Source organism: Diabrotica undecimpunctata, chromosome 1 (assembly GCF_040954645.1).
Source record: "Diabrotica undecimpunctata isolate CICGRU chromosome 1, icDiaUnde3, whole genome shotgun sequence".
Lineage (NCBI taxonomy): Eukaryota > Metazoa > Arthropoda > Insecta > Coleoptera > Chrysomelidae > Diabrotica > Diabrotica undecimpunctata.
The window spans coordinates 38,412,497-38,427,222 of NC_092803.1; the positions used below are offsets into that span (position 1 = coordinate 38,412,497).

General features: G+C 32.8%; 1 protein-coding gene across 1 annotated transcript; it reads left to right on the plus strand.

The window, feature by feature from the left end:
* The first annotated feature begins 1,808 nt into the window (after window positions 1-1,808).
* On the plus strand, window positions 1,809-3,146 carry LOC140439579 (uncharacterized). Its single transcript, XM_072529619.1, has one exon. It carries the CDS (start codon window positions 1,809-1,811, stop codon window positions 3,144-3,146), a length of 1,338 nt encoding a protein of 445 aa, XP_072385720.1.
* Window positions 3,147-14,726: the final 11,580 nt, after the last annotated feature.

Sequence of the window (14,726 nt, forward strand, 5' to 3'; positions counted from 1 at the left end):
AAAAAATAGAAAGTAACCAACAGAAAAACGTGCCAGATGAAACAGATATTGAAATGAAACTTAACGAAATGTTGGTGCATATATTACAAATAGACTGACTGTTGCAATACACGCCAGTTTTCCCAGTAAGACAGAGAAAACTCACGCAAAAGAGTTCCAATATCTTTTTCTAATGGGCCGGGTTTATCGACCACGCTACCTAAATGACCAATGGGAAGATGACAACACAAAATTCATTAAATGAACGCCAATTGGTCAGAACAACTTCCCTGTTTGAATAAACCTCATGTAAACTGTACTTTTAACTAGTTTTTAACCTACGACAGACAACAATTAGAAAATAGTAAACTATAAAAAAGCCCCAATAAATATCGCAGCAAAAAACTGCATGCCAAAAATGCTGATTAAGAGCCGTTCCTAGTATGGCTGGTAACTCCTGAAGTAACTCCTTCGACTATTTTGGCTTTCTTCACCAATAATTCTTCTTCTGCGCTCCATCATAAGATTTCGTCCACATACATACTCCACTTTCTGAACCCCAGCTTTTTAGCAATCCACTACTCTCCACAAGCCAGCATTAATCATCACGTTTGTCACGCCCTCATTACTCAGCAAAAAAGGAGTACTCCTTCCTAGAAGACACGACAGCATAAACAAGGAAAAAACTTTGGGATTCCAGAAGAAAGTGCAAAAGCCCAGCAATAAACCAAAATAAAGGATTACTGGTTATCCAACTGAAATAAAACCAACAATATAATAATAACCTAGAAAATGAAAGTGACAACAAAGACATATAAGATAAACAAAATAAGAAAAGAAGCAATCCAAAACTATCCCTAATTTTTATTGCTAGCATACAAAACATTAACCCTGTAATTAAACTATTATACAATATAGCTTAAGTACTGGTAAAATAACAAGTGAAACTACAGGCCTAAATCAGGAGAAACTTATACCATAATCGACAAAAAAACAGAATTTCATAGCTACCATCGAAAGCAAGATAAACATTTCTCAGTTGTTTTAAAGAATATTTATCACTCAACAGATATAGAAGACATTAAAGAAAACAACAATCGACTGGGTCATGCAGTAGTAAATGTTTGGAGCATTTAGCAAAATAAAATAATCAAATCACTACCTCTCTTTTTTGTAGACTTGAAACAAAAGAAAAATAACAAAAATATCTACAAAATAAAGACAACATTGTTAAATTTGAAGCCCCACATGAAAGATACAGTATACCACAGTTCACAAGAAGCCAGAGGTATCGGCATACAAAAAAATTTTCAGATGATCCCAAGGCGTGTAAAATGCAATGAATCTCATTACACCGCAAGAGAAGGTACCTGAATACAATATGCCCATGTTGGTAATATGCCCATTTCCATGTTTTGCTTTAATATTTGATATTCGGGGAAGGAGGCGCTGGACACACTGAACGCCTAATATAACTAAGCCCGTGACCGACCTCAAGGTTAGTTGTGAGCTTGCCGTGGTGCAGTCAAGTTGTACGTGGTTTTTAAGAGCGTGTTTATAAAAATTGACGTCAGTTTTCACCTCTGTTTTGCACTTAAACGTTTTAATTTGTCTACGACATTAAGTGATTTTAGTCTGCCATAGAGTACTTAAAATGTAAGTAAAAATAAAATATATTATTATTCAAAATGTTTTTATAATTTAAGAAAATGTATTAATCATCATGTGTCAACAATATGCCCATAGTGTATGCTGACAATTTGCTCAATTGGGCATATTGCCAGCTAATTATAACAGATAATTTATTGATTTTTTTTGTTTTAGATAACATGCCTCGTGTCAGAAATAAGGAAATACGGTCGCAATGGAGCAATCAACAGCTAGAATCCGCAATTGCAGCAGTAATGAATGGAATGTCATACAATGCGGCAAGTCAAAGGTATAATATTTCTAGACGCACTTTGAAACGCTATGTAGAAAAAAATAGTACCAAAAAGGCAAAAATGGGGAGAAAGACTATTTTGAACATAGATCAAGAAAACGAATTGTCTCGACGAATTGTTAGATTGGCAGAAGTTGGGTATCCCCTCAGCAATAAAACTTTAAAAAAATGTGTGTTTACTTATTGTGAACAAAACAATTTGCCACACTTTTTTTCACAAGGAACCAAAATGGCTGGACGTTATTGGTTAAAAGGATTTTTGCAAAGACACCCTGAAATATCGATAAGGAAAGCACAAAACATGAATCCTGCTCGGGCTCAAAAATTGAACAAGTTCATAGTAAAAGACTATTTTGACAAATTAAGGGGTGTACTTCAAGAATTAGATTTAATCGACAAACCTGAAAGAATTTACAATGTGGATGAGAAAGGCTGCAGACTCAGTCTGCATCATCAACAGACCGTTCTAGCAAAGAAAGGCGCGAAACGCGTACATTTGGTTGCTCCGGAACATGGGGAAAATGTAACTATTGTTAGCTGTGCTAACGCCAATGGTACCGCTATTCCTCCTGCCGTTTTGTTTAAAGGACGGCGCATGAAGCCCGAATGGAAAGATAATTTGCCTCATGGCACGTTGGCGTTGATGACCCCTAAAGGCAGTATGAATGTGGAAACCTTCATTATTTGGTTGGAGCATTTAGCAAAATATAAATTGGAGGGAAAGTGTCTTTTAATATTTGATGGAGCCTCATGTCACTTAGACATTTCAATTGTCGAAGCTGCCGAGAAATATCAAATAACCCTTCTGTGTTTACCTAGCAACACAACTCATGAACTCCAGCCGATGGACAAAGCTGTGTTTCGTTCCTTTGAACACCACTGGGACGAACAAGTGTTGTTGTATTGGACCAAATACAAAGAACGTGCTTTAACAAAGCAGCGATTTGGGGAAATATTTTCGATAGTGTGGGACAAGGCATTGACACCTTCTAACATTAAATCAGGCATTGCTGCACCAGGAATATTTACTTATAACCCCGATGCTATACCTGAAGTTGCTTTTGCCCCAAGCATTTTATCAGAAATTAAGAACATTGATTCCACTCCCATTAATGTACGCCAGAAAACACCATCTCCTACTCCAGGCTGTTCATATAACTCCTCTCAACAAAAAAGGGTACCAAACTATCAAAAGACCCAAGATTACAAAAAAAAAGAAATCTAGAACTGAAACATCATCAAGTGATAGTGATAGCGAACCCATTAATCTGCGCCAGAAAACTCCACCACCAACTGCAGGCTATTCAAAAAGCTCTTCCCAACAAAACTGTTTGCCACAATACCAAAAGACGCCAATTCACATGAAAAAGAAATCTAAAACACAAACTTCATCAAGTGAGAGTTCTGGCAGTTATACTTCGGAATCAGAAGACAGCGGCGAAGAAGTTGAATTGGCAATAAATAAGTTTCATAAAAAAAGGAAACTTTCCTTATGAATTCTGAAAAAAATGATTTGGAGGTTTATAACAAAGAGAATAACAATCTTCGAGAAGAAAAAAGTAATACTGAAGAAATAAAAACTTGCCAGGGCAAAACTTTGGACACATCGTTTACGGAAATGCTTGAGACTCCGGCAAAAATTGAGAAAAAAAATACACAAAGCTGAAATAAAAGACATGCGACTATGCTTTATATGTGTACAGTACGTTCATGAAGAATGTGTAGGGCTGACAAAATTCGACAAGGAATCCTTTACCTGTCCTGATTGTACCCCACAATAATGTTCCTTAATTTTAAGTTATTTCAGTTAAAAATTCTTTATTTTGACATTTTAGTTTTTACAAAAAGGATTGTTTAATATCTTTGTTTGGTTAAATGTTTTTTATAGTGTCAATATATATTTTAAAATTTTGTAAGTATATGATGTTTTTTAATATTCATTTCCACATCATTTAGTGTTTTAGGTAAGCGCATATTACCTTCACTCGACTGGGCATATTACCTTCAGGGGTTGGCAATATGCCCAGATTGAGGGATTTAAAAAAAAAATTCGATATGAAAAAAAAATAATTGCCAAACAATAAAAAAACTAGCGATGTTTAAACACCTAAACATTGGTATAGTGTTAAAAAATATATGAAAAATATATTTTTGTAGCAATAAATTCAAAATTCCCTTAACATGGGCATATTGCATTCAGTTACCTTACAATAGAATAGTGAAAGGCAATAACATAAAGTGTATATACTGTAGAGAAAACCACCCTGAAAATTATCAAGGCTATGTAATACATAAACAGCTGCAGAAAAAGCTCCATACAAAAGTACGGGACAAAACCAGGCAAACAGTAAATAAAACAAATCGTCACACATGCACAAACTGCACAAGTTCAACAACAACTTGTAGGCACGAATATAATCCACCAATAATACCATATGAAATCACTGAACTTAAAAATATGATGTGAGAACCCAAAACACAGATGGGTACAATAATAAATCTAATCACAACGCTCGTTACAAAGATGGTCTAATGGAACAAGTCCTAAAAATAGCAACCTGGAACGAAAATGACCTAAGTCAACATACTTATGAACTAAAATACTTTATCATCAACAATAGCATTGACATTATGATATTGTCGAAAACGTACTTTCCAAAAAAAAACTATTTTAAACTAACAAAATATAGCAATTCCTTTACTAACCATCCGGATGGAAATACCAATGGTGGAACTGGGCATCGTGATGGTCATCACATCGCATCGTATTTCACGATGGTCATCGTAAAAAACCACTTGAATCAATACAAACTACAGAGCTTTCAAAAGGATCACATCAGGCCAAAAAATTCGCAGTAAAAAATAAACAAGAAGGATTAACTTATTAGCAGTTTACTGCCCACCCAAATTAAATAACAAGAAGGAACAATATGAACACTTTCTTTAAACACTAGGTAATAGATTCGTAGCAATCAGTGACTATACATCGCGACTAATTACAGCTAAAGGACGAACCTAATAATAAAATGCCAGATAGATATAAAATTAGTAATGACATCTGATCATAGTCCAGTTATCTTAACCAGGTATATGAATATAAAACAAAATTCTATACCTCCAAAAATATGCAAAAGAACTTCGCACTACTTGAGAAGTATTAACATGGTAACAAACCTGCAGGTATCATTAACATCAAGTAAGGTCGAGAATGCTCTAAAGGAATTCACAAAGAATGTACAAAAATGTGCCTAGTTGGCTACCCCGCAAAGTAGGTTATTAACTCACAAAGAACATTTCCCAATAATAGTAAAACAAAAAATCCCAAAAAAATCGGTTGCCTGTAAAGTCGGTTTTACGGGCGAAGATTTTACGTGACAACGTCTTTTTCTCGGTAGAATATTTATTGATATGAATATTATTAAATTGCACAATAGGAACGAGGAATTGAATGAAAATAAGAATTGCACAAATTTTAACTATAGAAATATATTTTGTTTACTAAAACATTGTACATGTAAACTTAAACTTAACTAATTTCTATTTGAGTGATTTTGTTGAGGATAGGACGATGATAGGAGAAATATGAAATGAAAGGAAGTGTTTCTGCTGTAATGTGTCTTGAACGCCAAGAACGCTCGAGAAAGACAGAGACCAGTGATGTTCCGTGGAGCTTATCCAATATCGCTAGATGCCTTCGGCAAAATTCGGTAGATTTCGGTAGATCATATGCAATGACGTAAATTATATATATATATATATATATATATATATATATATATATATATATATATATTATAATACAGTGCGTCCAATTAAGTGAACACCATAATGGAATTTTTTTTTAGTTTTATGACCTAAAACCTAAAATCAATCATCAATTAAATTTTTTGAGCCATATACACGAGGTTTGTCAAAAAATATGAACATAAAATTCATATTTTTTGATAAACTGCCTATATTACTAAAAAAATTTAATATCTGATGATTGTATTCTAAGTTTTAGATCATTCAGAACTTTTTAGAAAGAATAACTTTTTTCCATAAAACTAAAAATAGAAAAGTTTCCCATTATGGTGGCGACTTAATGGTTCAAAAGTTAAAGACCTTAAATAATTATGCTGAACTAATTATTAGAAATAACCATAATTCATTGAATTTTGTTTAATAAATAAAGAATCAAATTATTGGGACCAAATGCTCACATCAGCTATTATGATACAAATAAGGTTTAATAATATTTTGAGAAATAGTTATAGGTCATAATATTTACAGAAAGTTAAAACGTTCTGGTTCAAATAGATGTAACAACCATTATCTGCTAATGAATTAAGTCGGCAGTCAAAGAAAACCGACAGCACACACACCGTCATTTAGCTAATAATTTATCACTTGATACTTGAGATTCTTTGAGAATTGAAGATACGTGTGTGAATGATTATGATTACGGAACGATGTTTATACAATATGTTATTATTACGTATAAAATTACGAACTTGAATCTCGGGGTATTTCGCTTTCTTTGCATCTTTGCAAATATATTTTTAAACACTATAGGGAAGTATCAAATGAATTTTAATACAAACGTATTAAAAATACTAAGTATTAGGTTACACTGAAAAGTTTTTTGATGGTAACAGAAATAAAACGATAAATTGTATTATCCGAATTTTTTTTCAAGTCATTGTGATATTTGTTTTAAAATTAGGTAGATTCAAGGGGCAGTTCGGTAGATCGGTAGATAGGAATCAAATTCGGTAGATCTACCGAAAAATCGGTAGACGGAACAACACTGACAGAGACACAAGCACGGAAGCACGCACCGATTCAACGCACCTAATCCTCTAGTGCTGCGCGCGCAGCGGACCGATCATGTTTGAGTGGGAGAGAGACGCAAGGCATTCGCCGGTCCGGCGGGACTCTCTCTCGTTCGGTGACTCACTGTAACAGACGTGAGCGGGCGTTACACTTTTTCATGAATGACTCCGAGCCACAACCTAATTTAAGACGTTGTCACGTCAAAAATAAAAACCTAAATAATAAGAACAAATTGATAAAGCTTCAAGAGAATTAAACAAATTAATACAAACGCTTACCAATTAAAATAGAATCGCCTCGAACAATATTGTCTTCATCAGTTAACAATAAATACTCATTTTGGAAAGCCACAAGATACCTAAAGGATCCTATAAAGTCGATACCACTAATCAAAAACTCGGTGGACATGGGGCAAAAAATATTGCAGAAAAGGTCAAAGCATTCGGTTAACACTTAGTAAAACAGTATTTCGTCCACATAATTTTGTATCAAGTCGTACAGAAACCCAAGATAAGGGGAAGGTCTTAGACGAACCGATCCAATGGAGTTACCAATTTACACATAGGGAATTGAAATCAATTATTATGGAAAAATCGACGCGATAAAATCTGCTGGTTACAAACTTAAAACAAGAGAAGTATTACAAAAGCTACCCAGCAAGGATACGAGTTGTATCCTTCAGATATTCAACGCTATTTTGAGACTTACTTATTTTCCGCAACAATGGAAAGTAGCGAAAGTCATGATGGTGCCTAAATCAGGGAAGAAATCAGACCAATCAGTTTATTACCAATTATATACAAAATATTTGAGAAATTGTTGTTAAAAAGACTTTAGCCCACCCCAGAAATAAAAAAAATCATACCTGAGAACCAGTTTGGTTTCCGTCGGAAACATAGCACTATCCAATATGTAGAATTGTTAAACAAATTGACAACGACCTAGATAATAGACGATATTGTTCCGCAGTATTTCTGGATATAAGTCAGGCTTTTGATAAGGTCTGGCATACCGACCTACTCTATAAAATTAAAAAGCATCTACTGCATAGATTCTATGGTGTGCTAAAATCTTTTCTAACCAGCAGATACTTCCTAGTTAGACACTAACAGAAATGTATTTCAATGAAAGGGAAGCATAACAAATGAAAAATATAACAAATGAAAAATGAAAGCAAATGAAGCCAAACCCAACCACGTAGCCTTCACTATAAAAAGGGATATCTGCCCACCAGTCACAATGAATGGTATACAGCTTCAAAACACCAATGACGTAAAGTGCCTTAGTATGTATTTAGATCGTTTAATGACGTAGAGACTATCTTTACAAAACTAAAACAATTGGGATTAAAACTGCACCAAATGTACTGGCTGATTGGCAGGAAATGCACCCTAAAAATTGAAAATAAACTCCTAATCTATAAATCAATCCTGGAGCTGGTATTGAGATACGGAAAAGAACTCTGGGATGCTGCTAATAACTTAAAACTTGAAATCCTCCAAATATTTCAAAATAAGATTCTGCGCATAATAACAGATGCTCCGTGGTACTTGCCCAATATGTTATCCGAGAAAAACTTGAAAATATCATACGTAAAAACAGACATAAAACGTAACAGTGATACACAAACATATAGCCAGTAATCATCTTATCGTGCTAGTAAGTGAGCTACATGATACCACATGTAAGGTGCGTATCTTAAATATGTGTAATAGTAGTTTTGTAAACTAATATTAAAGGTATTTTCTGATTGGAGAAAATTGCTGCGGTAATTACTATTTTATTGAGAATAAGCCACAATTGAAGGTTAAAATAAGTTTTTTGACGTTTCAATCTCCACTTCGGAAATCGTTCTCAAAATACAAACATATATAAATTAAACAAATTTTGTTTTTTGTTACTTGGTGAACAATTCTTTTAATAATTAAATTTTTATCTGACTCATTTATATTGACACAGATATTATTCAGATATTATAATTTTAAAGTAGACGACTTTAAAATGAAAATTGCCAATATTGCTTAATTTAGTTCCTGGGATGACTTTATTGTAAGATAGTTCATTCGATTACATGAAATCAAGTTTAACTTATAATATCCGTCAGAAAAAATTATATCATGTGTTCGGGAATCCTTATTTCTTTATTTTATATTAAATATTAGTATAATACTTAATTTATTTCGGGTAGAATAAGTTTTAGATCTTTATTAATCATATTTCCTTGAAATGATGCAGAATAACCTTATGTGCTTATTGGTCGCATTTCATTCAAAAGCACGATATAATATGATTTTACTTCCACGCACATAATTGCTCATATATCCAAATGGGCATGCTCCAATGAGTATATTTTAACCGACAAGGTGGACTTCGCTTCCAACCTTCAACGAAAATGGTTAAGAGTTCGGGTCCTTACGTATCTGGCGCTACCGTCTCGAGTCCAACAGGAATATCATGGAAGGAATCCATTGAAGTGATTGAGCAGTGATGAATTGAGTAATCACATTTGGGTCTGCATAATTAAGCAAATCCAAAGAACACCAATTTAAGATAAGCGATTTTGTGCATAACTTGTAGAACCATATTATTTGAAATTCAAGCTTAAATTTATCAATTCGTTTTCATATTTCCTACAATTACTATTCAGCATATAATTCGTCTTTAAAAAGACAAGCACAACGCATGATGACAGTTAAATTCTCATGTTAGTGATTCAATAGTAAATTATGAGGAAATTCCAGGAAAAATTTTAATAATACTATGGCCTTACATTTAGTTTACTCTGATTAAACACCAAATTCTAATTTTATATGTCTGTTATTTAAAAAACATAAATGGTGTATCCTCTATATGCTACGGACTTACTTATAGTGGTATTATCCTTTTATTAACTTCCTCTTTTAATATGGGTAAACAGATCCTACTGCATTCTGCCGAGGAATTTGCGACACAATTGGTCTTATTTAGCATAATTAAAACCGGTTCATTTTTATTATGAGATTGATGTTCACTTATTCTAGCGTTTAATGACCTTGATGTTTCACCTAAATAAACCTGATTGCATTGTATTGTCCGGTTTAGTTTGAGATATAATCGATCTCAATGTGTTGTTTTGAATGTTGTTAAAATGTTGAATTTATTTCCTATTTTTTTTTTTGTTTTTTTGATAATCCTTTTATCTATGGTCTTGTTACCTTCCTCGTATTATCCCTTGTGTATGCTATATGATCTCGTTCTAAGTTGTTCTGTTCTATTTGGTCGGTTGTTGTACATTCCCTATTTATAAACGATAAAGGATAATAATTTTTAATTAAAACAGATGTTAACAAATGTTTTTTTTTCTAAGAACAAATTTTCGTTAGAACAAGCAATTTTGGCTATATCTTATAAGGATTTAATGATTCCATTTTTAATATCGATATTATGATATGATTTGTAATTTAAATATCTGTTGGTGTATGTTGGTGTTCTATATACCTAAGTCTCATATCCAGTATCGTTCTTAGATTTTAAAATATCTAGAAAAGGTAGTGTGTTAATATATTCCTTTTCCATGGTAAATGTTATTGTCCATTCTTTATCGTTTATATCATTCAGGAATGTGTCTAACAACTCTAATCATCATCATCATCATCATCATCAATGGCACTACAACTCTTCGTGAGTCTTTGTCGCGTTTACTATTGCCTTCCATGTTTGTCAGTCCTGTGCCAGTAATTCCCATTGTCACACTCCCATTTTCTCTAGATCTTCTTTGACTGCATCTTTCCACCTTTTTCTAGGCCGCCCTACAGACCTTGTTCCCTCTGGCCTTTCCCAGAACACATTGTTAATAAGGCGATTGTCGTTACTGCGTATCACATGCCCTGCCCATCTGAGTCTATTGGCCTTTATATATCTGACTAGATTTTCTTTTCCGAATAGAGACTCTAGCTCGTTATTGTATCTGCCCCTCCATTCGTTTGTCACGCTGTCTCTGCAAGGGCCATATATCATTTGAAGAATTTTACGTTCCCACACCAGCAATTTATTTATTTCTCTAATCCATGAGGCCATATTGAGAATACATTATCTACACATCTCTACCATACTGTGGGTTTTAAATTTTATTTAAAAATAATATTTGTTTCAAAATCTTCCATAAATATTATGGAGATAAACTAGAACCCTTTGCTAGGTCAAATTTTTTTTATAAAATTTAGTGTTTAGTTGAAAATTTGTATTATGAGTACATAATGTCAATACCTTCATTATAGCTGATGTATTTAGTCTTTTTCTAGTTGCCACTGTATCATCACTCTCTAATTTTGTCTTGATTATATTCAAAGACTTATCTAATGGCACATTTGTAAATAAACTATTTATTTCAAAATATACTAAAATATTATTTGAATTAAATTCAATATTTCATAATTTATTTAAAAAATGTTGTGTATTTTTATAAATGTGTCAGTTTTTTTTGCAAATAGTTGTATAATATTTAATAAAAATTTACTAGAAGGAAAATTCATGGTACTACAAATAGGTCTAAGCGGTATATTCATTTTATGAACTTTTGGTATTTCATAAAAATGAGAGGTGTTACGGTAATGAGGTGTAATTAATCTTCTTTATTAATTTGTTAAATTATCTATAAACTTGAATAGAGTTCTATATATCGTCGGTATACTGCGAAAACCAGGTAAATGTCGGAATACCGAAATCGAGAAAAAACGTGTTTAAAGTTTAGTTTTTTATTGTGAATTAAGCAGTCAGCCTGTTTTTGATATTAGGTATTCTAGTGAAAGATGCATATATCTGAAATGATATTCTATCATTAGTTTGAAAAAGTTAAGGCACCTATCTGATTAATCCTAAATTTAAGTTGGAAATGCTATCATTTACCTGGTTTTACCTGTAAATCTGAATAAATCAATTACTCTTCAAATAATATATTTAACTCAAATATAATAAACCAAGTATAATATTTTCCAGTTTTGTGATCGAGATATGAGGCTTTTACTAGGTAATAGCAATGTTTTAAGGTATTAGTCGATATTTATGACATTTAACTGGTTTTCCCTGAAAATTTTGTTAACATCTGTGTCTAGTTATAGTTATTATTTATATGAATGATAGGCAGTTTTATAGAAAAAATCAAATTTATTTCGAATATAATAATAACAATATTATTATTATGAGACTTCCTCGTCCGATTTGTCACTGAAAGCAGGCTCTGGCAAGATGTCTGTTACATCATTTCCTGTTTTCAAATTACGATATCACCCGTGATATTCCTCTGGTATCACTCCCTTATCCCATAGCTGTACCAAATCTCTCTTTTTTGCTATGCTAATTGGCAAATGTGCATCATAAAGTCGTTTAAGTTCTTTAAGATTGCTTGTATTAGTTGATAACTTGGCGTGCTTTTTTTTTTGACTGCCGTGCAGTATCAGTAAGGAAATAATTGAAGCTTGTTGACATGTCATAATTAAAATAGATTCTGTTTGTCCCTCCTTTCACGCATCTCATTATTTCTATCTTCAACCACATTATTTTTTCGCTGTTTTGGTCTTTTGTCCGCTTTTTAATTAAAGTGTGTGACAAATTTTTTAAATCATAAAAGTCGTAGTATTTAACTTCTTTACATTTGTATGGCTCTATACATACTTTTTTATCATCAACCTTGATATTTTTAGTTCCTCTTGCATTTTAAAAAACAGACAAGTAATCTGGCATCGCATAGATAGATCTGTGTTTTTTAGCGGTTTCGATATTACCCTGCATAGAGTCAACTTCCATATAGGAATGTCCAGACTCTAAAAATTTGTGTTCAATAATATTTAAATGGTCTATGTTTTGAACATCCCATAATAGTAAGGCTGCAATATGCTGATTACGATTCTGTCTTCTGCAGGTATCAGAAAATAAACTTATTTCACTTACATATTCTGGAACACATTTTGATAAGTAGTGGAGTATAATGCTTCCTATTTCAGAACTTCCTTGTGTCTACCGTTAATTTCCGACCAGTCAAAACAGTAAGCTGCATTTGGTAATGCGGCTTCATATACACACAAATTGTAGACACATAATTTTCGAGAATAATATAGTTTTCCAGTCAATCCACTTGGAATCTGTAGTACAGCCTGTAGATCGAAAGTAATTGAAACAAAATCCCGTTGTTCATTAGATCTTTTCTTATCATCTTCCAGTTTCTTCTGCTCACAGTCATTTATAAAAAGTTGGTACATTTTTCTTATACTTAAATTTTTGTCCAAATATCTACGCTTTGAACTTTGGCAAATATAATGTGGGCCCATGGTTGGAAAAGACTCAATATGAGCCTTCACGATTTTTCGGGTTTTACTGCTTGTTTTATTTGGCGGTGTATGCTTGCCTCTTTTATCCGTGTCTGCATAACAGCCTAGAATATCAGTTTTTCTTACAACGTCCTGTATTAACGACGCTGATATACAAAGTGTCTTACAAAAAAATTTCTCACATACCTGTATGTCTTGACCATTCAAAGAAAAGTAACACTTTTTGGAAAATGCAGTTTTTTAAACTTTAACGAACTGCAACGACTCTCTTTAGTGGCTCCGTTTTAATACGTGCAATAAGAAAATGTTTCAGGCCTACATATTCTAACTTTCAATAATCACGACATAGTCTTTGTCTGTAATCTTCGCTGAAATAACTGGCACATTTGTAAAAGCACTCTGAACAATTAACTGCTTTTGGCAATTTTGCTGGTCTATGGTATTTTTTTTATCTCATAAGGCAAACCCTCAGCACGCCTCCTTTTTGCGACCTTTATTACCCAATCTTTGGGGTTAACTTTTCTCCAACGTTTTAGTGGACGTACGTCTTTCCATACTTTGTCAAGAAGTAGATTTAATATCCAACTAGCTATTTCAGTTGACACTAAATTGTTCGTGGGTGCACCTATTTCAGTATCTTTTTTCTCATCATTTAGGCTATCAAAGACAGCTGTGTGTAAATCATATAGACTTCCTAGAGAGAGCGATACCTCTTCACTTGGATGATATGTGGGGTCTACATCTGAAAAGTCACTATCAAAAATGGATTCTATCATTAAAACTATATTGTTCTCAGAATCATCAAGAATTGAACTGCTGTCTTCAGTTATTCTATCTGTGTATGTGTTATAAAGATCATTTATGGGTTTAGCTTAGTAACAAGTTTTCAGTCTAGTTTTCAGGTAGAATGAAGTAAGTGTACTTAAAGGTTTTTACTAGTCGATATGAAAGGGAAATTTTAATAAATCATACACGTAAAATGTATTAATGACACTTATCACCTTTTTACTGAATATGGTTTGCAGTAGTAGAAATATATTGTTGTCCGGCATAATAATATATGTGGGCTTACTTTGTTTTACATGCAACAGAACTTTAATTTTATGGAAGTAAGTAGCGATATATTGTTTTATTTGAAAATGAAAAGTTGATTAGGTGTAACTTATTTGTTTATTACTCAAATTATCTGCTGAATGGTAAGTCGTATCATTTATTGGGTTTTACCTGTATGTAGAGCGGAAAGAGCTGAAAATTTTGGTATACTTAACTCAATATTTTAAAATTTGTCATTTATCTGGTTTTCGCAGTATACCGACGATATTTTGTTTTCCAAAGGCTTTTGTTGGATCTTTTGCTAATTTTGTATGAGGTCCGTCTGATATTAGATCTTTAATTTTGTTTTCACATTGAATTTTATCCATTATACATTGCATCCCCTGTGTCTGCTGGAAAGATGATTATGGAGTCGTCATTTTTTAAAGTCTTTATAGCCGTTAGTTGCTCTTTGCTTATGTTTTGTACAATTTTAATAGACTTTTCCAATTCAAGTTTACATAATATTTTGCATTATTTTTTTTTTTTTTCGTGGGTTGGCAAATATTGAGATAATTTCTCCATTCACCTAATTATGAATTTTGGAATAGATGGATTTGTAACAGCAAAGTTTAGACCCTTTGACAGTATTAAAC